The 27,288-nt window shown below is 40.2% G+C and overlaps 1 protein-coding gene across 1 annotated transcript in view; it reads right to left on the bottom strand.

Moving 5' to 3' along the window:
* grm5b (glutamate receptor, metabotropic 5b) overlaps nt 1-25,866 on the bottom strand; it is a 49,489-nt gene extending 23,623 nt beyond the window's left edge. Inside the window, exons 1-5 of the mRNA XM_063907071.1 lie at nt 25,714-25,866; nt 24,713-25,150; nt 24,448-24,562; nt 16,793-16,867; nt 16,198-16,372 (exon numbers count right to left, since the gene is read on the bottom strand). Of these exons, the coding sequence (XP_063763141.1) occupies nt 16,198-16,372; nt 16,793-16,867; nt 24,448-24,562; nt 24,713-25,150; nt 25,714-25,866 (956 nt within the window). The remainder of the gene's footprint in view (nt 1-16,197; nt 16,373-16,792; nt 16,868-24,447; nt 24,563-24,712; nt 25,151-25,713) is intronic.
* Nucleotides 25,867-27,288: the final 1,422 nt, after the last annotated feature.

The raw sequence follows: 27,288 nt of genomic DNA, 5'->3' as shown, positions 1-27,288 counted from the left end.
ATACATTCTCATACATTGGTTCAGCAACACATCTTATCCGTTGAATAGTGTGCATGTGTGTGGGAGTGAAATTATAGGTCAACCATGAAATTTAAAAAAATGTAAAGCATTCAGGAGGACACTTATCTCTCTCTTAAGCCCCACATTCAACAACAGGTAAAATAAAAATAAGCATTAAATGAGGTTTCTACTTTAGAAACAAGTCTTGTTGCTGCAACATTTATGTTGTTGCTAGACTACGGTGATGTTTTTTATTTGAATGCTTCTTCTACATGCCACAATCTCTGGATACTGCCGCACTGAGGTTCATTACAAACCGTAAAACCCTCACTCACCATTTCTGCTTGTATGCTTGGGTTCAATGGTCTGCTCTGACCACCTGTAGACAAAAGCATTGGCACACCCATAGGCTATTCAGCTTTGTTCTGAGGACTGGTTTCAACTAACTGTCCTTAAAGCCCACACTGAGCTGGGGAAAAGGGCATTCAGTTGTGCTGCTCCATTTGCTTCGAACCAGGTGCAAACTCAGCTGGTGTCTCTTAACAATTTTGGAAGTATTTCTTAGTGACAGAGAAGCAGACAACTCTCTGTAGATGCTTTTTACGATGGTGTTCCGATTGTTACCATACATGTTGTTTGTTTTTATTTAGATGTTTCAAGACACATTCCTGGTTAAATAAAGGTTGATTAAAAAAAGTAAATGAAAAAGTAAAAAGGAACAAAACAGCAAGCAGCAGACTCTGATGATCGTGAGAAAAACACCAGGAGTTGAGAGGTTCAAGTCACCTAAATCCACAGAGATAAGACAGGATTGAGAGAGACAAGAGAGTGAGGATAAAGTGGCACAGATATCATCTCTAGGGGCAGAGATACAATGACTGACAGAAGGGTGGATCAAACAGAAAGAAGGCAGTGTTTTGTATCTGTGTTTCTTTGCATGGCGGAGAAAAACGGAGAGAGTGGAGAGAGAAACACAAGGCAAGAGAGATGGAGGAATAATGTCAGTGGGTGGAGAGTTATAGAGAGATAGAAGCTGTATATTCTGCCTGTTCCTCCCGGTCTGGCCTCATCACTTTTTATTGCTCCACTCATAAAAGTGTCATCTCTCGTATTCAGCACAGCGGACAAATGTAATATCACCTTCTCAGGTATTATACCACCAATGTAACATTACGCTCTCCCTCTGCCTCTTATTTCTGCCTCATCTTTATCACCACCGTGGCCTTTTGCTCTCTCGCTCCCTCATCCTCTTTACGTCTCTGCTTTTCCAACCCTCTGTACATCATCTCCCTTTCCTCTCAGCACTCCGCCAATTTCTCAGTTTCTACATCTTAAGACCACTGTGCAAAAGCTAAGTCGTTTAACGGACTTCAAAGGCAACGTCTTGGACCAGACTGAGAGGTGAGTCTCTAAGTTAAGCTGTGTCATTATTTGGCACAGACATTTCCATTCACATTGTAAATTATGTCAGGACACAAGGAATGATTACAGCTACCCAAGACTATGAACCTCCTAATATGACACACAACCAAAAACAACAACTATAGATTAACATATTCAAAATAAATGTTTATACAGTATACACACAAATATTAAACTAATACATACTAATCACGCTGAAATTCACTCTTCCATCACAAACTGAAAACCCACCGGTTTAAAAAACCTTGAAAAGATTAAAATAACATTACATAAAAAATCCAAAGAAATTAAGAAAGATTAAAAAATACTCTTCTTAAAATAGTTTGGTCTATTTCAAACTAATGCACCAGGCTTATTCATGCCAATTGTACTTGCAGCTTTCTTGCTATTCTGAGTTTGTATTGCTTGTTGTTAGTAGCCAAAAGCATCAGCTAAATTAGATGAAAAGTAACAGGCCATCACAGGCCATGAACATTTAAGACAACAATCTCCAATGCCAAGTATATTATTACCACACACTCTTCTCTTTACTCATGCACACACACACACACACACACTGCCATTAATGGACAATCTTGTGTAACCCTAATGATGGGCCGGCAGCTTAGAAGCAGCAGTCACTATTCTCAGCTTTACACGATGGCAATAATTATACTGCTGGGCTGCACACACACACATACATACACGCACACACACACACACACTCATACCAGCACCACCAGCCTGTCTGTTTGACAGCAGAGATTAGCGAGGAGAGGTGCAGCTAATGCCCGGTAACGAGACATCCAGCTTATCGCCCACAGAATCGTGAGAGTGTATGTGTCGAAGGAAAAAAGAGAGATAACTAGACAGATCTATAGTAAATTAGCTGCATGTTCTTTTGGATTTTAATGACATTAACAGATCTCATTGGTACCACATATCTCAAGTAGCACTCTGCTCTTTTTTTCCCCCCGCTACTATACCCTTCCTGCTTTTCTCAAACAACATTTTGTATGTGGCTTATTTGCATTAAAAAGAGTGTAAATCATGTTAATGTATATAATATCGATCGATTGGTAAATAAAAGTAATGAATCAAAAGTCAAATACTAAATGGACTACATTTAATATGGATATATTACACATAAACTCATATACATAATAAATCTGTGTACAAATTGTTCAAACTTAAATAATAAATTTACCAAGGCATCGTTGGCAAGTAAAGATGTAATGTACAGATTTAGTGGTTTTGTTTGCCTCTTCACCCTCAGCACTGATCTGCTTCTCCCAGCTTTAGTTGGGTATTCTTCAGCACTGGGAAATATCATTCTTTAATCTGTTTATTCTCGGAGCGTAAAGAGGATAGTAAAAAAATGCTGCTTGTCCTCCGTGTGTCCTAATTAGCAATGTTAATGTTAGTACACTGTGGTCTCTGGGGAGCAATGGAAAATCAATCTCTTTGGCCACAGTGTGTCTCTGGTGTTAGTGCATGCTCAAGAATTTGGTTTGCTTACAATCATCAATGCCAGCGGTGGATTTTCAGCAACACATATTTCTAGCTTTTCTTTGGAGGCATTGTTTGTCGACTGATTTTCTGAAACACCTTTGCTTTCATTCTGTTTGTGTTTATTGCCAATCCCCCGACCTTGAAGACATGTTTTAAGTTGTGTCTTTCAGTATTTCTGATTATTGGATAGTGTTAGCGAGGAAAGAAACAGCATTATCAGGTGAGAGAGAGGGGGGAGCATGCAGTTAAAGGAGCCCAGCAGGAATCAAACCCGGGCGCTGCAGGAGGGACTCTGCAATGACATGGTGAACGCTCTCTACCAGGTGAGGATTTGCTGCAGTCCTCGTGCTTTTGAGATCCTATTGAATCGTGAGAGAAGGTTTTATTTACGAGTCCCCACACTGGATTCATTTATATACAACAAATGTTGAACAATGCGTGGCACATACTATATTCTGATCTAGTCTAACCTCACAATTGGTTAATAGTGTCTCAAAAGACTCTCCATGGACTCTAGAGGGAAGCAATTGTAGTAACAATAGTGAAATTGTAAAACCAAATAAATCTAAAGAGGTTTTTCTCTTTAATGGAGCATGACATGGGACTCTGTAATTGTTTTTACTCATTTGTTGTGGCAGCTGGGATTACACAGTCTATGTATTTTTGGGAAGCAGGAAGCTGTAGATCAATGTGAATGTTCTTTGGAACAAATTTATGCACACTCAAATTTCAGCTATATTTTGTCCTTTGCAGTATAAAATAGTAGACATTTTTACAGACTTGGTTTTGCCCTTTTTTTATGCTGTATACATATCCAAAGAAGACTCCTTACGAGAATATTCCTGGCATATCTCGCATGTCTTAATCCATTAATGCTACATTTGGAATTACATCTACTCTGGAATATCCAAAGGAATATTGTCTTTACATGAATATCAAATATCCTAGTGCTGTCACTTTCAGAATAATAATGCAATATCTATGTGCATGTAAACATTGTTTACCTGTTTAACTTTGCCTCTGAACAGTTATTATCTCCACGTATGTGTATGTCTCAATCCAAATAAAAAATCAGCTCAAGCTTTGAATCTGTGACCTTAATAACCTAATGGGTGTCCATGGAATATTGGGGAAATGTCCTCAATATAGTAACAGGGCAGAGATGGAGGCATGTGTACGGTGAAAAAATTAAACAACCTGATCTCTCTCTCAAACTTTCCCTCCATCACACACACACACACACTCTCACTCCATCTCTGTCTTTCTATCATTTTCTTGTTCTCCGTCTCCTGTGTTGCTATAGTAACAAGCTGTGCGGGGGCTGAGATGCGGCGCACATCACACCCGTCTCACTGAGCTCACCGGAAGAGAGGGAAAGTGAGGGAGACAAAGACAAATGGGTGACAGCGTTTTGTGTGTGTGCTTGCTGGAGTCGAGGGAGGACATCCTGAACTGCTAACTTCATCCAGTCGAAGCAGTGTGTACATGTTGACACAAACATATTGATGATAAACAGCTGCTGAACAGATAGATTTAATGGCATGCAGATACTTAAAACTACATATGCAATACTTATGTATCCATGCCATCAGTTTGAAACCGTTTCAAAGGTAATAAACAGTGAGATTTCCCTGCATAATTTATATAGCTCATTAGTTCCATGTCATTATTAAAGGTGCATTACCCTGATTAACCTTATCTTGATCAACATATTCACCAAAGACTGTAAGCTGTCAGGACGTGGTGAGCTAAGTAGATATTGTAGAATGGCATTAGTACATTTCAGAGTATTAAATAAAAGCAACCAGGTATTTTTTTTTCAATGTATGTATAAATTCACATCCTGTAAGAACCATTGACCCAGTAAATTCAGCATTGTTTTAGTACATTTTAAAGATGCACTACAGGAAACTACTACTCCTACCGTTTTAGTTGTTCCTCTATAGCATAATGGACTACGCTATAACTTCATCCTTGGTTACTGACTACTTGAAATAAAGCCTAAACTGTGGATCAATTGGGAATATTATATGTCCTTTAAAAGCAATTATATCAGAACAACACCTAGGGTGCATATAATTAGGCCAAATGGCACTAGACTTCTCCTCTAACCTACTGAGAATGACATCCTCAACAGAGACACTGCAGTATAGTGGAGATCAATTGAACACAAGCAGGAGTAGAAGAATCTGTCAACCAAGTTTCTGATAGAAAAATCAAACCTGCAGACCAAAGATAAAGTCATTGACAGATCATCCATTTAGTCGCGCAGCAACTTTCCTGAGGGGAATTGAATTGGTAGGCTATGAGCCTCTGATTCACCTCCTCTTATTTCTTCCTTCTGGAGTCCCATCTCGTGGCTAAAATAAAGGTTTAGCCACCATACATTGCAGACTAGAGACAACATACCCATAAGCCTGCTAATTCAAAAAAGAAAAAGGAGGACCTAAAATGCCAAGAAGCTTCTGACTGTTAAGTCTACCACCAAGGTACAAAGAAGAAAACTGCTTGGGAAGTAGGCTAACACCATTTCATGACAATGTAGGAGCCTATACAGACGTTTTGTATAAAATCTGTTGTAAAAAGTACAATCATGTGTTCAGTTTGCTTTGTATGTTCCAACAATGCGTCTTTTGGGAGCCGATTTGACACATCCTATAAAATAGTGTAAAAGCTACTTAGGTACAGCATAATTCTGTATGTTGTGTGTGTTTATTTGGACAGACACTAATGACTGAACTTCCTGAGTGCCTACATGCTTGATGTTCTGCCAGACATTCACCTTTCCAGTTTTTCACTGCATTTCTCTGTTCCCTTTGAACTGAATAATGAATTATATCAAGCCATTACATCTCCTCAATATATTTGCGAGAGTCAGCCAAGGCAACCCATTTTCTGTTAATATTTCATTTAATGTGACGACCCACTTCTTGTTGTGACCCATTAACACATTAGGCAACAGAACAAATTGTCTGATGTGATGAATAGATAAAAGCATCTTTTTTTTACTCATCACAGCAGAAAGACGTGAATTTTAAAATCAGAATACTAAGAGCAAATAGAACAGTTATTGAAATACTCTTGATTAGTTGCATTCTTTCTCTCCGCCTGTCGTGTTATCCTGATTCTCTATTGCTCTCGTGCTGCTAACACAAAAGCAGTAAAACTATTTTAAAATGAAGTATCTGACAAAGCACTTGAAAGAATCCATTTTTCCATTTTCACGTCTTTGGTTCACCAGGGGTCCATTTTTGGATGGATCACAGTTCATATTCTTCTTAATTATCTTTGCCTGGTTCAGAGTCAGAGCTAAAGAGGGTCAATTCATTTCCTGTCCAGGTATAGAGAAGATGGCAGAGCCATTCTTTACAGATAGCCTTTTAATCCTGTGATGGATGGCAAGTAAATGCATTGTGCAGAAGAGAGATGGATTGAAAAGCTGCTGCTGGTTATAGAAATAAAGTGGGGAGACACAGAGTCAAGTGTGGAAATGGAAACAGTCGGATGTAATACAGAGTACTGAGAGCAAACATCAGAGGTAATTTGTGTCCTGATGAGATCTTTGTTGTCAGTGTTCAGTCATTTATGTCTACTATCTTTATTAAAACTACTGTTTGTGTCATTAGTGCAGCTCAAAAATGAAGAGAAAAACAACACGGGAACCCTTTACATATTCCTGTGTGGATTACTATGACGACTATAAAAAGGATTATTTTTTGGAGTGCATGTGTGTGAATGTGAATTTCCGTATGCTGAGCCACCAGGCTGACGTAACGGTCGGATTAATCCCGCCGTGTACATTCCAAAAATACGCACCAAGCCACACACAACACACTTTGTCTTACCAACACAGATTCATAAACGTAGAAATCTAAACAAGGACGGATATATATATTTACTTCCGTAACCTTCTTTCTACCTCCCTTTCCTACTATCAGCCTTTCTCTGCCTCTTATGTCTGTCTGTCTCCCCCTCCTTTCTAATTCCCTGCACTTTTCCCATCGGAGGGCTGTAAGAGGATAAGGCCATTCCCTAGGAGGATGAATATGTGTTTGTAGGTGTTTTTGTGTGTCAACCATGCCGACAGTATGTGTAGGAATTTTTGCACACATGCATTTTTTGTATTGGTAAGACAGCTGATTATCGGTGTGTTATCGTGTGTTATGTGCGTGTGTTTGTATGCCCACAGATCGGCCCTATATATGGAGAACCTCTTAATTCCCTGTCTAGGGACTCATAGTTGAAACACTATTAGAAATCCCTTTGTATTCCCTTTTTGTTCTTGAATCTTTGTTTTAGCTGCAGAGTATCACTAGCAGTCATTGATCAGTCGGTTTCGTTTTAATGGGAACAGAGAGCTAAAAGATCAGGGGGATGTGCAGCCGCAGAACCACCTAATGATTTGAATTTTGGATAAAAATGTAACCTGCCCCTAGTGCTAATAGCCTACTGGGTGTTGATGCAATCTAAAGGATGACTAGTATGGAACCAGAAATAATTGCCATCACTTCTGTATTATTACTCCTTAAATCTGCTGTTTGACAAGAAAAATGTGTAATTGAGTGATGACAGCAACCATACCGTCCAAAGCACAAGAACAGAACTGCACAAAAAACATCCAGATTTACCAAATACATGATTTTAAATGAAAATAAGTTACATTTTGTACATTCAGTAAATTAGCAGAAACACAGGCCAGGTAGAGGTGAAGATGGTCAATAAGAGAAAACTGTTGTTTGTCTGTACTCTATTTGTCATTTTACCCATGGTATTAAAGGGGTTAATATCATGTGGTTAAAGATTTGCCATGTACTCAATGTACACGGTCAATGCAGCTCTAGATTTACCACACTTTTTTACGGCCTTGTGTTGTAATGCCACTTGAGTGGATTCAAATCCCACTAAAAATGATTTACAGCAAAAGTCCGACTGCAGGCGCTGACCTGGAGGGAATGTACACAACAACAGCAAAACCTAATACAACAGCAACAGCACCTCCCTATGAGGGTCATTAAAAACAACCATGTACTGTATATAATAAAAAGGTGCCTCTAGTGTTGTTGATCCCTGGTACAGCTGTATAAACAAAAAAACAAAGTTACTTCAATTTAGCTACACCATCAGGCACAGAAATAGAAATATGCACACAGCTTTTAGGCACTGTCATTCTATACCATGTGAAAGCCCATAATGCACTTATTTTTAATCGTAAATAGAGTACACATTCACTCTGTTAATGTTTGTTGCTGTTTTGAAATATTTCCATTGGTAAAGTCAGTTTGCTGTTTCTTATGTTTCAGTGTGATTCTCATTTTCACTCATGTTATAGTGAATACATCAGTATTGTACCTGACATTTAAAACATTGTAAAGCAATGCATCTGAGGCACTTTTCAGGCTCTCACCAGGATGACCTCAGCATGAACAAAGAAGCTGTCTGGTGTACAGATGCCTGCATTTAAAGCTAGTTGGCAAAAGGAAAGCTGTTGTTGTGGGTATTGCCATAAGTCCTCCCACTCAACTCAAGTTGACACAGACAAGTTAAACATAGAGACAAGAAAGAAGAATGCTTTTTGTGGTTTCCTTTCTGGTCGATGGAAAGACAAAGCCGAAAGAGACAAGTAAAGTGTCAGAACAACAGGAGCAACCGGAGAAAGAGAAGGAGACAGAAGGGCAAAAGATCGAGAAAGATACTGACAGAGAAAAAGAGGGGAAACTTGTGAGTTGAATAAAGAATTCTTTGATATCGGATAGTTTCAGTTCAGCAGCCTTTTGATGGGCTGTATGAGAGGACTTCACCCAAACTGACAACGGAAATTGAAAGTCATGGTAGAGTTTCAGTGGGGTTTAAAATGTGAAGACATAAACCTGCTGAGTTCTTTGATATGCGCTTGACATTTTTGACTCTCAGGAAGAAATACATCCAAAGAACTTTGCTTCATGAATTCCTTCCTTTGACACATTCAAAGAAAACGAGCTTGATGTTGTACAACAAAAGAATGACAATGACACAAAATACGAACTATATCAAATCATGAAAGGTGAAGGCCGCGTTTCTGAAGCATTACTAGGAATGAGGATATTTTCCCAAAAAAAAGTGTTTTATTTCGATATTAAATAGTAGAGTAATAATAGAGTCCATTTTTCCAGGTTAGGTCAAGGTTTATTTTGGCCATGGTTGGTACTCATTTTAACGTTAAAAGACTGTCCCTACTGAGTGCACCGAGTGTGCAGCTTTCTGTACACAACATAAATTTGGTGAGAAAGAGCTGATTTCTGCTACTGTGAAAAACAAAACGTGAAGCTCTGGAAGAAATAAAACGAGGAACAGTGAAACATCCGCTGCAACATCACTGAGCTACAGGTGCTGACCCACTGAAAAGCTACTCCTGCACACACCATCAACAACTCATTACAAACAAAAACATTTTTTAGAGAAACACCCCTCCAAAATTTGTCCCAGATAAGTAAACCCCTTACAAAATGCATTTTAACATGACTTTAAATCCAAGCACAGAACCACCCTCAACAACAGTGTGTGTGCTTCAATCCACATGCCTAGATTACTGACAAGTTAATATTTCATCAACAACCTTTCCCATTAGCCCTAGCTCATCACGGCTTAAGGTACTCCATGTCCGAGACAAGGGGTCACGGCTAGTTCAGACATATCTGTGATAACAGCAGGACAGAGAGGACAGAACACTCTAGAAGTTTTTAGGTAGCAATGATAACAGCTCCAAAATAGTTAGGATTAAGTAGGCTGTAGTTTTTGTACAGTATCAGACGCTAGTGAAAGGGGCCAACATGAGACATGACATCAACCACAGGACTTTAGTTTACTATTAGATCAGCAATCGGTATTGTCTGCAAAATCCGATTTGTGGAATCTGATCATTCCAAGAAATCCCATTTCCAGGACAGATGGACATACAAGCATGTATTGCCCCAAGGAATAGAAGTCTTCTTTTGGAAAGTCTAAATGTGTCATGGATTATGGATTAGGCTTCCAAAAACCCAAATTTTCCCCAAAAAGACAAAATGATTCAGCTGTAAAGCTAGATTCCCATGTTAGGACTATAGGGAACTAGGACCAAGATTTAAGTCATCACTACACATTTCCATTTACTCAAAATTTCAGCAACTGTGTGTGTGTGTGTGTGTGTGTGTGTGTGTGTGTGTGTGTGTGTGTGTGTGTGTGTGTGTGTGTGTGTGTGTGTGTGTGTGTGTGTGTGTGTATGTGTGTGTGTGTGTGTGTGAGTGTGAGTGTGTGTGTGTGTGTGTGTGTGTGTGTGTGTGTGTGTGTGTGGACCTGCAGAGAGAAGCCATGGAGCCACAGACCACGTATTGATCTCACAGCTTTTACAGATGATACCGCACCATAGGGAGATACCTCGCTCACAACACTTTAACAGGAAATGTCCCTCAAACACACACGCACGCAAACAGACACACACAATTGAAAGCAATGTCTCACATTTGCTTATCTAACAAGCCCAAACATAAACACTGGAAATGTATAAATCTCTCACACATTCACACCATGTACCAAATAAATTCCTCTTAATCTCCTCCCGTCTCCATCCATATGCTTTCCTGCATATTCCCCTGTGTTTAATTACCAGCAGGTTTTTTTTTGCAAAGCTGTGCAAAGAGCAGAATTAATTCACATTGTTTTACCAATTTAATGACATAAAGCAGCTCTTGTTTTAATCAAAGGGTAAATGAACATGACACAAACAAACATTACCCAGCTCAATACTCTTTACATCAAAGGCTGGAAGAGAACTCGCAGTAAGTATGAGTGTGTGTATCAGCACTGCTGTAAGTGAATGTGTGCCTGTGTAAATGTGTGTGTTTAAGGGCAGATCAATCCCAAACCAGGCTGTGATGGATACATTACACTCACACTGTCAGTGATTTGCTTTTCATGTCTGACAAAAAATCTTTTAGGACCATGATCCATGATATTTGAATGACACACACACATACACACACACACACACACACACACACACACACACACACACACACACACACACACACACACACACACACACACACACACACACACACACACACACACACACACACACACACACACACACACACACACACACACACACACACACACACACACACACACACACACACACACACACACACACCTCTCGACTGCTAATCTCCCCTCTATTCAATCATCTTCTCTCTTCTTTTCCATTCCTCGCCTTTCTGCATCTTTCCTTCCCCTCCTCCCGCTCTGCTTGCCTGCTCCGCCTTCACCCTGTCTTTGACCACCCCTCACTACCGTGCAGGTGAACAATTCGCTAAAAATCAATGTTAAGGACAGGCAGTTTGGAGACATCTCAGGTGTTTTGCCACAAAATGCCATTTAGCCTCTCTCTTTCAAATTTCTTTAAATTTAAAACCACCAGGAAGTGCAGCCTTAACACCCAGCTGTGGTGTGAAGTGGGACACTGCGGGGCTCTGACCTCTGTTAAAAGATCCGTTCAGGGTCTCAGTTCGCATACATCACACTCTTACACTCAAGCAGGCTGCCAATTAAAAAAAAGGACAAAGTGACCCAGAATGAGAGACACGATGAGATTAAGTCACACTCGAGTGGAAATCAAACAAATTGACTGATGAAAAAGAGATTATTAATAATGAGGAAGAGAAATGTGACAAAACGAGATGATAGAGATGAGAGGTGTTGGAGAACAACACAGAAATACTCAGGCTCTGAATTTAACTAAAATGGCCAATAGCAATATCAATAAGCTCTTCTTCTTACAGTGCGTGATGTATTTAATGTCACTCTCGATGTGACTAAGCAACACAAACACCTGCTATACTACAAGTTTCCTGACAGCATCACACACGTAGAAGCACCCACGCATGCATATAGCCATTCACATACGCATGCGCCACTTATCAGCCCAGCCGCTATGCTGGATTTATCCAAATATGGCAGGGGATATTTCCATGGCAACAGCAGGCAGAAGGGGTGCAGACTGGAGCTGGGTGATCTCCACAGAGAGTCGGCTTTTTGACTTTTGATTCAAACTACTCTCTGCCGGTTCATTCAACAGAATAGCTTTTTTTCTTTTCTGCAGACTAAATATCTGGCTTCTTGCGAGTATCCAGCAGGGCTTTCCTATTGGCTGCAAAATACAATGCTTGAACTGTTGCAAACATGCACTACGAGTTATATGTACTTGTATTTTTTAACCAATGTGTTATCAAGGGCATGCGCAGCACAGAGATTTTTTTTCCCCAGCAATTTGTTGCTGCAAATCAGAAAATACAGCCACTTTATAAATAGCGCTGATGAAGAGGACATACAGTAACAGGTGAAAGGCAGACGGCACAGAGGAGTGAATCATATTTCCAACTGAAATAACCGACTATACAACACAGCGATGTTGTTGCTGTGAATCACATACATCAGAGTTATTATCACAGGATGCCCTGCATTACCTGGATGGAAAAGGTCTATAAGAAGGGTCAGCGCAATGAGCCATGCATCTGAAACTTAACTCCACAAAACAACTTGTTTGGTACAGATTGTAAAAGCACACAGACACAAAATCTGCAACATGTTTGCAATAATATAAAGGATTATCAATAAACTATAGAATTAATATATATTTATAAGGGGTTGCTAGGGACAGCTGAAAAATATGGGAGGAGTAAATGCAACACATTATGACAGCTGAAAGTGATTTATTTGTATGTCAGAGCTAATTTGAATTTGAGAAAGGAGAGGATGTTTCACTTAAAAAGAGATAAAGAAGTTATTAACTTGATTTAGGGAAAATGATAACATGAGAGAATGGGAATTGGTGCCATAAGCGCGTGTATGTGTAGACGTTTAAGTGTGCGTGTGTGTGTGTGAGTGTCCCAAGTGGCTGGATATTTATCTCGATCAAGGCTATTCATTTATGGGTCTGTAGCTCGCTGGCACCAAGTGGAATTATAGGATAGAAGCAATCAATACACTCAAGCTCCAAATCCAGCAAGTGTGCGTGTGCCTAGAATGAATAAGGATCCAAATAAATGTACAAACAAATTGAGGAGTCATCAGACCTTGATTTAATTAGCTAAAAAAGACACATGATTGAGTTAATGTCTGACACTTCACATCACATTGTTAGATGCAGTAAGAAAGAGTCAGGGAAATCGAACATTCATCTTGACAAACATTCAAATGGTTAGGCAGCATGCAGCATACTGCCCATCTTGTAGTAGTCCATTTTTTTTAATGACCACACTTATCTGCCCTAGGTAACTGAATAATCTTCTGCGTGCTATTTCACTAATGTAATTACCCCGGTGTTAAACGGGTGTCTGCCCAACTGGGCTAATAAGAAGTTCCTTCCACAGACCTCCAGTGAGAAGGGCACCCACCCGTGACCATCAGCAATTTACAACTACAGTCATTATGATACTGACGCTAACGAAGGCTGATATTCAATTAAGCGACATAATCGAGGCAGAGATCTACAAGATATACTGCAATAAAAAATATCAGTTTTAACAAGCCATTAGGTTCATTATTTCAACATTAGAGAAGCATTTTCTTCACACAATTGGAAAGACGAAGGAGTGAGAGCTCTGGTTGATTTAAATGCTTTTCACTTAGATCCAGATATGTAAATTTGGCAAGTGACCATTGTGGGAGACTGTCAAACTGGTATTAAGATGATGTGCATAATTTAAGGAAGCTGTTGGAGTCCTATGATTTAATAAGGAAGCAGGGTCTGTCAGCTAAAACACCAGTACAACATCTCAGATTTATTATGAAAAAACATTATTTTGTTTGTTGTTTAATTTGAACAAATTGTAAATTGCTGTGCTGAAATGAGGTGAAGATGTGTTGTACCAAAACTGGTCTTTTAATATTTCATTTGTATCTATTCTTCGAATTTATTTATTCAAAATTGTTTCCCCTTTTCTCTCCCTATTGCAGGTGATTCCTTGCATTGAGCTTCACCACAAGAGTGCAACGTGAAGGAGGATCCTACCACACCATTGATCCCACTCTCCTTCATGCAGCTGTCCTGAATAACCAATACAAGCAACAATGAAAAAATCAGCAACCAGCTTCCAACTCGCCCAACATGTACTGGGATTACTGGAATGAGACTCTTTTACGGTGCATTGGCATGACAAGCGGTAAAAATGCTCTGAGTTGCCGATGTGATTCTTTGGAGAGAGTGGAACTGCACAATTAGGTGGAAACTCAATACTGTCGAGGAGCGCTCAATGTTCAAATTTATTTAAACTCTGACTTTGTTCAGCGCTGACCTATCGAAGCGCAACCAATCAGATGCTGCTGTATTTAGCATCGCAGGCTAGCAGGGGACGTTATCATAGCATTTAAACTTAGTTAGCTGTACTAACGGCAAGGCTCTGTGGCAAACATCACGGTGAGCAAAATGCAAATTGCTTATCATGTGAATTCAGCTTGAGAGAAACCCCTCTGTTAATAAATGCTTCTAATGTTTTGCTTCTATATATCTAACTATCAAGCAACTCCACTGACTGGACCAGTTGGCAGTTTTTTGGTTTAAAGGCTAACACAGTAGGCTTATTCTGGTTGTATAGGTTTACTCAACCATTCAAAACATGTGTTGAACTGACATTATGCATTGGGAAAATCCACAACTAAAAAGAAAAACCTCAACCCATGAAAGAAAGGTATGAGTTTACTGTAGCAGATCCATCCCAATGTTTCTGAGAGGAGAGCACATCCATCTTTGTTTTATGCTCTTTTTCTATATATTCACTTTCATCCTTAGTGGCAAGGCAAACCCAGGAAACATAAATCAGTTTCAGTATGAATTAATACTTTACCTCTATGTCAGCATGATGAAGATGATGATGATGTAGGTGATGAAGATGATCAGAAAGACGAGGGTGATGATAATGAGCATCATGGTGGTGATGACAACACAAATAATGCTGCCTATGATTCAGTAACACAGCAGATCACTGCAGGAAGAGTAGAGTAGAATTACATTCATTGCATTCTAATGAAAAATACATGATCATGGTTTCAATCTATTCAACTTTGTTTTATGTAAATTGGCTGGAATAAGTGCTAATATCCTTATTCATTAAACATTAGAACACACACACACACACACACACACACACACACACACACACACACACACACACACACACACACACACACACAGGTTATATTTGCAAGTGAATTGTAGGAGGGTTACATCTAAGTGAGAACAAAGCTTAATGTGAAAACCGCCTCCGAAATTTAAAACAGCATGTGTGTTTTTTCTTAAAAGGGTAATAAATGTCTCATGCTGTACAGTTTGGATATGCAGTCTATTCAGGTATTTTACATCACGTAGTCAAGAGACATGGCAAAACCTACAGTTTTTCAATTGACTAGTCTCTGCGGTTTTGCATGAATTAATGTCTTTGAAAAGGAGTTACTAAAACCGCAGACCCAACACGAGTAACAAATGTTCGGGTTTAACAGAGAGAGAACACAGTTTTACTTGTTGCTCAGCAGTAATGTCAAGTCACCGTTCCTACTGTATATACCACCTGTACCCATCTGTAGCAGCAGCAGACCAACACCACTACATAAATGACCTTTCCCCCTCACATAAGATATTAATGCACATTTGTGAATCAAAACACAAAAATGAAACAGATTACAAAACACAAAAGGTCTGAATCTGTTCAACTCGCTCAGCTCATCACAGAAATGGAAGCATTAAGTTATTTGCTTTATGGTTATTAATAAAAATATATATATACACCCGTTACAAAATCAGCAAATAACACTTGCCAATTCTTTTTTGAAGTGTAATAGGCAAATGTCAGTCACAATCATCTGGATGTGGGGGTGTGTGCTGAACAATTATCACCAGCTGGATGCACATTTAATGCATCAAACTTGGTTGAAATTAGTTTGAAGTAGATATTTACTAGCTGTGCTCCTATTTTAGTGTTAATAGCTCTGTGTTTATGATCATTAATGGCTCTCATAAGAGGGTTATTTTAGAGAAGAGCACAGAGCCTGCTTTGCCGCTCCATCTGCCTTCTAAAACATCCAGTGCATGAAAGGCTCAGTGTGTGGAGCCGCTTGGCTACTTAACATGGAACCCATTGGTTACAAAACACATCACAATCCTACTAATACTGTCCTGGGGCAAACCCGGTACTGCATATCCCTTCTGTATGAATGTTAATATGGTCCTGCTTAACATTACAATACATTACAGTTGGACTTTGTAGCGGCGCCTACCTGCCGATGAGCAGGAACTCTCCCACCAGTCCCTTGCGTCTCATCGCCATGAGGATGTTACGGACAGTCATGCCTTCACAGAAACAAGCCACCACCCGGGCCTTGGGCAGGTGGGCCCGCAGTCGCTCCAGTAGCTTATCAAAGCTCTGCTCTCCAGCATTGCTCCAGATTTTGCCTGGGGATAACATGTCAGACAAATACAAATTATGGTCCATGACGAACGACATGACGTGTTGAGAAATGTTGAGTTCCTTTGGGGGTTTTCTTTGTCACAGTTTCTATGTTTCATTAGTCTTTAGTTTCAGACATCTGACACCCACAGTGTGAAATGGGTCTTCACAATGTAACAAAACAACAGGCAGATTTTTATTGTAAAATATATGTCTTGTTGTTGGTAAATGTCTTTAAGCTGCAGGTACATTTACTTTGACAACCTGGTGTTTGAAAAAAGTACTGAAGTTATTGCTTATTGCGAATTCCCTAACTCCAGTTACACCAACTATACACTCACTTAAATACGATTCTGTTTCTTACTTGAGTAAATATTGTACATTATTATTGATATAGATTGTTTTTTGTGACCTGAGCATCTTACCAGAGTGGGCGATACAGATGCCCTCCTTAGCTGCCATGTCCTTAAATGCTTCCATCCCACTTTCACCATAGTTGCCTGGAGAAACAAAGAAAGGGGAAATGTATTCTGTTTTGTTTGAACAACAGCGGATTAAAAAGCAGAGGTAAATGCATGATTGGAGGGATGGATGGATAAATAGATATTATTAATACTTAATGACAATGATCCTTAGTGATTCAATTCAAGTTATGACTGACTTTTGCAAACTGAAAACCCATTTTCTATTGTCTAAATAAAAACATTTGGTGGAAAAGAAGACAGTTTGAGTCCTGATCCTTTCTGTTTTTCCCACTGCACTAACTTGTCTGCTACTGCATAACTCATAAAAGCTCAATTTTGTGTCAGAGAAAGCGTCTCCCCACAGTGGCACCTGTGTCTTTGCCAGAGAAAGCGGGTGACCTGGAATTTATGCTAATGAATGGTTGTACACACTGGCAAAGGATATGATAGGATTCCCCTCTTTAATTTCTCTTCCTCTCCCTTTTATCTCTTTCTCTCCTCTGTGTTGATAGAAAAACAGACTCAAATTATCCCTTTCTAACCCCTTTTTTTTATATAATGCCCCTCTCTTTTCTCACTCAATGAGGTTGTTACATCTTCTAATGCTTCCTCTTTAATACTCTGTATGTTATCAACAAAAGAATGCACCTAAATGAGTTATCATTGATCCGTGCTTTAGTTACATTGATGAGAAAAAAGAAATCGAAAGGATAAAAAGTGATGAAATAAAATGAGAAGGAAAAAGACAAACCATGGTGGAAAAGCAGATGTCCCACAATCCCTGACCGCTGTTGCAACTCAGTGTGTGTCTGTGTGTGTGTAGTCAGGCCAATGATGAGTGTGGTGGAGCGAAGTGTAAAGTCCTGTAATTAGTGTCTCAGTGAGAGGAATTGTAGACAGATGGTACAGCCCGTCTTTCCCCTGCATGTTGAAACACGCGCACACATTCAAACTGTTACCATCATCAAAATCGATAAAGCTTGTAACCTACTTCACTCGGGTCTCAAAAGGGATTTATGTGCGAGACATCTCTCTCTCACTCAGTAATCCTGTCATGTGTCTCTTTATCACTTCGTTTCTGCCTCTCAGTGTCTCTGAAAGTTACACTCCCCTCAAATCGAGTACTCTACATTCACTTCAACATTTGATTCTTTCATCTGCTTGTTTCAAGTCGCCTTGCCCATGTAGTCTGTTATTTACTATCCGCTTTTAACCTAAACACAACTTACAGCCAATAATTCCTTTGTAGACCGTGGTTAAGATCACATTTTGGAGCAGAACACATCCCATTAGGGTCAGGCAATAAATTGATATTATAGCAATATTGTGGTTTGCCACTATATACACCTCTACCAATGTTCTAGCTCTTCTATTACCCACTTCTCTCAACATTACTGATTATTATTTATAAAAAATATCATGAGCAAACATTGGTCAACCCTACAATTTTGTTATAATATTGATATTTAGGAAACATTTTAGATATCTTATTTCAAATATGGTACATTCACCTCAAAATCTCACATGTAGTGACTTCCTGTGGTTCAACCCCTCCCACTGAAAAAAACCCACTGGGACATCCAGCACAGAGATCACACACTCACAGCTTCTCTCGGTTTCCTTTGCAACCCTTTGTGCGTTTATTCTTTTTACCTCTTATTGATCCCCTCTACAAAGGTGCATCTCTTTAATCTCTATAACTAAATATATCATTTCAATGGTAAAAGAACAAAAAACAGCTTAAAAGTAAAAATGTGCAGAAATATATAAAATATAAAATCCTTTCTCACTATGTACCCCCCTCTACCCTCTTTCTTTTTATCCCTTTTCCTCAACTTGTTATTCATTTCATATATTGCAATAAATTACATCATGCAAAGCTGAAGGGTCTTCTGCTTGCCCTCTGTGGGGCTTCCTTAGCTACTTGCCTTCTCTACCCCCACTTTCTCCTAGCAGAACATCAAGCGGTACACTTTAAGATACAGAGACAGGTGCTTCAGTGTCTTTTCCCCCTATCGTTTCCATCCCTACCCTCTTCCTCACACCCTTTCTTCATCCTTCTCAATTACCACTCTCATCCTCTTGTCACTCTTATCAGGTCTATTACATGCAATTACATGTTACTTCCCTTTCCCTTCTCTCCCTTCCTCCGTCTCCTCCTTTTAACCCTACATCCCTTTTTACCCAGAGAAACAGAAAAACCACATGCCGTAAAAATATAAACCTTATCAAGTGAAGGGCATCCTCTTTCTGCCTCTCTTTTGTTGTTCTCTCCAGGTTCTCCTGGATCCACAATCCCCAAACAACCCCATATCTCACATGGAGCGCTAAAACAATGTGTAGCGAAATGTCGAACACAGAAATACCCCAGGGGTCGACACTCACTGACAACCACACTGTGTTAAACAAGATTACACAGCTAATGGACCGCACACAGACATGCACAGACTTTGTACAATGTCATTGTTTGTCTACATGTTTGAGGAATCGTTGAAATGTTTTCTTCAAATGCATTTATATTTAAGAAAAGCACACAAAACAAACTCAAAAGGCTTTTCCTTTTTGCTAGAAAAAGGTAATCACAAAAACAATTTGATTATCTGAATAGATACAGATTAATTTTCAGTCAACAACTCATAAAGGCAGGTTCCTAGTCAGCTACAACAACAGAGAGAGCTGCATATAAAACAAGGGTTGTGTGTCGAAGTCACCCCACCGTTGAAGCCTCTGTGAAAAGACATGCATAAATCATGATACTGTAGCTCTAAGATGTGTCTTTCAGCGGGATGATTAATGTGTGGGTGGTTTTAATGTTCAAACATAGCCAACTAATTGAAACACTCCTCCTAAAGCACACATGTATCTTGTATTATTCATTTTCCTTTAGTATTTTCACTTTCACTTTGCAAAAAGTATTTCTGTTCAGTGTAATACATAGGAGTTTGAAACGCTCCTTATTTTTCAAGGATTTTATCCGTCCTTGGCACTTGCACTTTACTGTCTTTTTAAAATAAATGAAAACAAATGTAGCCTTTTCCCGCTGAACCGACCTCGCACCGAAGCGTGGCAATTGTGTACCGTTACACAACCCTTCTCATTTAAAAAAAATTGAAGTAGCTTCAGGTCCCAGACAGGGTGTTTGACAGCAGTTTTTAACCATGACCAAATCCACTTGCACCGAGCTTTCATTCTACTGAGCAAACTCTGGACTCAGTAACCATGTCTGTGCCCATTCACCATTATTGTACGCATGCAGAGAAACAAACACACACTCATGAACACACAGTCAGCACACACTGTTTGTGCTGCTGCATGCAGGTCCACATACACCTGCACAGACCTGGTGGAATAAACAATGGCTCTGCGCATTTATCCTCCAGTTAATGCTTTGAATCTGTTTTAACATGGCAACAGTTGAGCCATTTATACCCCTTAATGACCTTACTTACATCCGTGCCAACAGGAAATCTCTGTTTAATGCTCTCTTGTATAAATTGCGGACAGAGCCTGGGCAGCAAGACGGCTGCCAAACCATCTATCCATCTTTACAGAAGCCATTAAATGGATTCCAGATTGCAGAACAAGAGATCTGCTATCAGATTAGATGTATGTCTGTGACTGATGCTCATTAAAAAGACACAAAAACTCATGTTATGAGGACCCACGAAAGATTGCCCATGACCCACTTGGAGTATTCACCCTTAGGCAACACTGCCAGAGATTATGGTCAAAAAAATAAATAATAGTACATTCAGTCTTTCTCCTCTTCCCGATTTATTATACCTTTCTCTACACTGTGTTCCCCAACCCATTTCATCCTCCTCAATCCTGCGAGGGCCAAGGCAGTTAAATAGGCACAGGGCATGTGATGCTATAGAGACAGAGAGAAAACGAAGGAGGTGAGGAGTCAATAAAGACAAATGGGAGAAAGAAATGAGAGAAGACAAAAAGGGAGTGAGAGGAGAGGTGGAGCGAAGGTTGACATCTTGACTTATTGAGATTGATCAATCTCTGTGGGAGAGTCCTTGTGACACATGTCAAATTGTATGTCAATGAAACCCATTGAGCTGAATTGAATAAAATAGAGCGACACAGAGAGGAAAGAGAAAGAAAGAAACAGCCGAGGATAATAATTATTCTCCACTACATCAACACTGAAACCCAATTTCAAACATGTGTGAATCATTATTAGTTTCTTTCATGATTAAATAACAGTGATCCACAACCAAATTATGCACAAATGTTATCTATTCACTTTAGTGCATGCAACAATCAAAGTGGATGGTGGTGCGTTAAAGAAGAATGCTGACAGAGGCTAATGGACAACACCTCCTTTTCCTTTCACAGTGACTAGTGAAGCGACTGAGCACCCTCAGCTACACCCCGTTCTCTCAAAAGTGCTCGACACGTTTATTCCAGGAACTGTAAGACTTTCAAACTTTTTCTTCTGTAAGATAAAGGCGTCAGTGTTTCTGTTGAAGTTCCTCCTATGATGTACAGTGGGGCAAAAAAGTATTTAGTCAGCCACCAATTGTGCAAGTTCTCCCATTTAAAAAGATGAGAGAGGCCTGTAATTTTTATCATAGGTACACTTCAACTATGAGAGACAGAATGAGAAAAAAAAATCCAGGAAATCACATTGTAGGATTTTTAATGAATTAATTGGTAAATTCCTCGGTAAAAAAAGTATTTGGTCACCTACAAACAAGCAAGATTTCTGGCTCTCACAGACCTGTAACTTCTTCTTTAAGAGGCTCCTCTGTCCTCCACTCGTTACCTGTATTAATGGCACCTTTTTGAACTCGTTATCAGTATAAAAGACACCTGTCCACAACCTCAAACAGTCATACTCCAAACTCCACTATGGCCAAGACCAAAGAGCTGTCAAAGGAGACCAGAGACAAAATTGTAGACCTGCACCAGGCTGGGAAAACTGAATCTGCTATAGGTAAGCAGCTTGGTGTGAAGAAATCAACTGTGGGAGCAATTATTAGAAAATGGAAGACATACAAGACCACTGCTAATCTCCCTCCATCTGGGGCTCCACGCAAGATCTCACCCCGTGGGGTCAAAATGATCACAAGAACGGTGAGCAAAAATCCCAGAACCACACGGGGGGACCTAGTGAATGACCTGCAGAGAGCTGGGACCAAAGTAACAGAGGCTACCATCAGTAACACACTACGCCGCCAGGGACTTAAATCCTGCAGTTCCAGACGTGTCCCCCTGCTTAAGCCAGTACATGCCTGTCCCGTCTGAAGTTTGCTAGAGGGCATTTGGATGATCCAGAAGAGGATTGGGAGAATGTCATATGGTCAGATGAAACCAAAATAGAACTTTTTGGTAAAAACTCAACTCGTCGTGTTTGGAGGAGAAAGAATGCAGAGTTGCATCCAAAGAACACCATACCTACTGTGAAGCATGGGGGTGGAAACATCATGCTTTGGGGCTGTTTTTCTGCAAAGGGACCAGGACGACTGATTCGTGTAAAGGAAAGAATGAATGGGGCCATGTATCGTGAGATTTTGAGTGAAAACCTCCTTCCATCCGCAAGGGCACTGAAGATGAAGCGTGGCTGGGTCTTTCAGCATGACCATGATCCCAAACACACCGCCAGGGCAACGAAGGAGTGGCTTCGTAAGAAGCATTTCAAGGTCCTGGAGTGGCCTAGCCAGTCTCCAGATCTCAACCCCATAGAAAATCTTTGCTGGGAGTTGAAAGTCCGTGTTGCCCAGCGACAGCCCCAAAACATCACTGCTTTAGAGGAGATCTGCATGGAGGAATGGGCCAAAATACCAGCAACAGTGTGTGAAAACCTTGTGAAGACTTACAGAAAACGTTTGACCTCTGTCATTGCCAACAAAGGGTATATAACAAAGTATTGAGATGAACTTTTGTTATTGACCAAATACTTATTTTCCACAATAATTTGAAAATAAATTCTTTAAAAATCCTACAATGTGATTTCTGGATTTATTTTCTCATTCTGTCTCTCATAGTTGAGGTATACCTATGATAAAAATGACAGGCCTCTCTCATCTTTTTAAATGGGAGAACTTGCACAATTGGTGGCTGACTAAATACTTTTTTGCCCCACTGTATGTGTCCCACAGACCCCAGCAGATCCACATATGAGTGAATAATATTCAATGATATACCTCTGCACCCATTTTTTAACCAATTTATCTTTACCTTACTTTGATACTGTTTTGATCCCATTTTATGTAACATGGCTTCGAGTTGCTACGTGCTCTGCATAGTCATCATCTATCTATACATATATCTGGATATCTCGTGTGTCTGATTTCTTTATGACTCACTTCTAACTTCTATAGAACTTGACCCCTAAGCTCGAGGATGAAAAATGATGAATACAAAACGATAAAAGGGATTGATCATACACGACTAGTCCAGAGAGACTTCTTTGCGTTACAAAAGGAATTGCGTATTTGCGTATGTATTGGGGCATGAAAAGAATACTCATGGTGTTCCCCTCTCCATAACATTACCTCATTACATTACGATGTAATTACTGTGCTGATATTACATGTATTATTCAGTTTCTTGCATATCAGTTTCTATCGCCTCCAGATGCAAAATGTTAATAAGGAGAATTAATGAGTCTATATGCTCATCCCCCCCATTATTTATCAATCTGCAGCTCCTTTACACTCCGTCTTATATATCCCAAGTGTTAAACAGCCACACACACACCTTGTCTGGTTTCTTGCACTGTTATTACTGCGTTCCCCATTCGCTCTTCCTCCCTTGTCGCTCATCCCCCAATTCTCTTCTTCCCATTTCCCTCATATCCTTCCCGCTTCCTGCATTTCCCTCCCTGCTTTCCCTCCCTCTCTCTCTCATTCTCAGCCCTTCTGTCTTCACTCTGCCACCCTCCCTCTCTCCCTGTTTGAGGCTGATTGCGTTTGAGGAAGAAACAGTTGACCTTGACGACCAGTTCCAAGGTCAAACCCGCTTGTCTGAAGAAATATAAAGACCAATACTTCCCCGACATTTGCACTCACAACCACTCTCTCAAACACAAATTCCTTCTGGCGGTCTGGCAACCAGCTGTTTTTGTGACCCCATTCATTTCCGAACCTCCAACAACTACAGTACCTGCCAAACTCCTGCTCACTGCTATTTTTAGAAACTTCTGCTTCATAAACTGCTGGGCATCAACAATTCAATTTTCATCACATTTACGTTAGTAAGCTGAAAACTCATCTCTTTTGAAAACACTGCCTCTCCCCTGCACTCTGCTGGGATCCATCTTGTCAATTACATTCCTCTCTCCCTTGTCTTGGTCTTGCATCTTGTCCTTGAGCTCAAAATACTCTAATCTTAGTCAAAATTAATGTATTTGCCTTTTCTCCTTGGCTTGAATTTGATTTGCTCTGCAAAGCATCACAAGGGTTTTCATAATTGCACATTTGAAAGAAATCAAAGACTAAGAACTTTGACTTCTGTCTAATTTCTTTCATTCTTGGAAACATCCAGGTCAGATCATTTGAATGAGGAGGTCAAGGAAGCATGATACAAGGCAGTGGCAGAGAGAGGAGGAGAGAATAAGGAAAAGAGTTTAAAAGTCAGAGAGAGGGTGTGGGTGGTCATACCTTCGGTGTGTATAGCAGACACATAGCTCCAGTTGTATCTCTTGACAATGTCCACCATAGCTCTTGCCTGCTGGGCATCTGAAGGCACCACCCGCATAAAGTACTTAAAAAGGCTCTGAAAATAATGGAAATCAAATCAATGGCCGGAGTATTCAGAAACAAGTAATGAGTCATGTCTACTAAGTCAAATTAAAGTAGCAGTTATACCTTTTCTCTAAATAGTTTAAGGCCACTTCAATGAAATGTGATCATGAACAGGTCTTACCTTGTCGCTGAGGTCCATACTGGTGGCAGAGTAGGCAATCTGTGGTATGTTGAACAACTGTAGAAGGTTCTGGACCTGGATGGCCACAGAGCTTGACCCCGGTCCAATTAAACCCACAATGGGTTTCTTCCCCCGCATCGGAGTGGCCGCGGGGTCTGAACACTTCATCGTCGCTCCTCCGCCACCTCCACCCCCAAGTCCCCCTCCTCCCCCCCACTCCTCGGCGTCATCAGAGGAGACCAGTGAATCCCGTATGAATTCGATGCTCTGCTCCAGAGCCACGGCCGAGTGCCAGCAGGAGTCCCGGATCTCGCAGCCGAGGGAGATGTTGGGCAGGATGTGCGGGTCGGCGTTGATGCGGTCCAGCGTGTACATCATGGCCTCCACCCTCTGGATGCCGTACTGCTCCCGCACCGCGCCACATTTGCGCTCGTGTACCTGTGCAGACAGAGCGGCAGAACAAATCAAATCAAGTCTAATTGAACCGGCATTTATATAATAGTGTTGTGTAAATGTTGCAATTACTGATGATGGCGTTCATTATTTAGATGCATTTTAATTTTGGTGCAGACTGAATGAACAGTAAGATACATTTTTGAACTAAGGCTTTTATCACATGGGTGCTTCACTGCACAAATAATATTGGTTTTATATTCACAGGTCTGCTGTGTATAAGAGTTATTTTCCACTGCAATTATTCGTAATGAGATGGAAAAAAAGATTACATTTTGGTAGGTGGCTAAAGGTTCCTGGGGAAGCTAATGGAGGTTGAAGGTTCATAGACTCACACAGAGGTACCTATTCCACAAATTGAATGTCTTCTTTGGGATTTAATAAGTAGGGGAACATACTACTGCAACTCGCAGTGCAACAGATTTGGCCCGAAAAATCATCTCCAATCATTTTTATTAGTCCCTTTTCAAAGTCTTGCAGTAACCACTCTGAATTCTCATGACACACAAACTATCCTGCACACATACACAGACAAACCACAAAATTACCTTGTCAGCAGGAGGCTGATGATGGACGGAGAACAGCGCTCCGATGATGATGTCACCAGGATTGTGTGCTACAACTCGCCGTTCGGACAGGGCAGAGTCAGCTTCATAAGATCCCACCCAAATGGACAGAACTAGCAGCAGCCAAAGCATCATCTTGGTCCGTTGAGGTAAGGAAGGAGAAGCAGATCTCATGTGTGATGCGTAGAGGTTTCACAGGAAACTACTTGTCCGAGGAACACTTTTCCTGGCCATGGCAGGAGCTTGTGGCACAGAGGAGTTTATGCGAATGAATGACTGGAATATATTCCTTTCTTCTGTCTTGACGTTTGGATTTCAAGGTCTGACCATCACTGCAACAGCTGAGGCCGGTGCAGCAGTGCAACCTGGGAAATTCAAAAGAAAACGTAGGCTCAGTCTCATTGGATGAAACAACATCTGGCCCACCAATTATAAAAGGCAGAGTTGCTCTCCACAGTTAGAGGTCAGGACATGTTTGAGTGAAAAATAAATGTCAGTTGCTGCTGGATTTCACAAGCATGCAGCCTTTACAGGTTGTTTTTTGTAGTAGAATAGTTTGATCTATTGACTTCTAGAATAATCTGACTGTTTGTAGACTCCATCTCCTATCTGCTTATTCTTGAAAAACCTTCCATTTGATAAATCTGTAAATCCTATGAAATAAGGAATTGTCTAAATGCATTAAGATTTGTTTATGTTTCATTTATCATATTATCCCTGCATGGAAAAATTGGGAAATACAATAACAACTATGGTGAGGGATTTTAATCTTGTCTATTACTCAAACCTCAGATGAACAGGCAAAGTTTTAATCAGAACAGGACACTTATTTTAGTTAAACACAAAACATTTGGTAAATCAGACCTGCACTCAAGTTTAAGATGAAATCAAGACACATTAATATAAGTGAGTTCCAAAGACTTACATTTTTTATTATCACAGCACACTTGATGTTTAATTGAAATGGGAATGCAAACTGTGCCAATCAAATCAACATAATGACCATTGCCTTGGCTATTACAGTGACCTACATAATGAGTTATGGATGTTTGTTCTTAATGAAGCTTAATGTGATGACTAGAGAATCAGCTCTTCACCAGTGCTCTTGATTTATGTATGGAGGCGTTTCAATCCCTGGCCCAGCTTTATGGCCTAGTCCTGTTCTTCATAATGCCCCGCTCTAAATCACTGCGACAACTCAGAGTCACCACTGTGTCAACATTATATCAATAACACAAGCGGAACATCATATCACACCTCGCAGCTGCTGTGAGGAATCTTCAGTTTTATACAGGCAACAAAGTCGCATTAAAGCACTGATAGTTCCATTTTTCTTTGAAATTATTTTATTTTTGGTCCTTGAAGATTAATACAAGGTAAGAGAGCAACAAGAAACTCCATCAGCCAATTTAATGTCATTCCTCAAGTATTTGCCCCTTGACGCTAACAAAGTCAATCTGGTGTGTTATACCTTATTCTCCTGCTGCTCTGATTGTGACCTATTACTTTCGCACTGGCTTTTGGGTGATATTTCCAAATGTGCCCCCCTTGTATTGT

This window comes from Eleginops maclovinus, chromosome 18, assembly GCF_036324505.1.
Source record: "Eleginops maclovinus isolate JMC-PN-2008 ecotype Puerto Natales chromosome 18, JC_Emac_rtc_rv5, whole genome shotgun sequence".
NCBI classification, from domain to species: Eukaryota; Metazoa; Chordata; class Actinopteri; order Perciformes; family Eleginopidae; genus Eleginops; species Eleginops maclovinus.
This window is presented reverse-complemented; position numbering and strand designations above follow the sequence as displayed.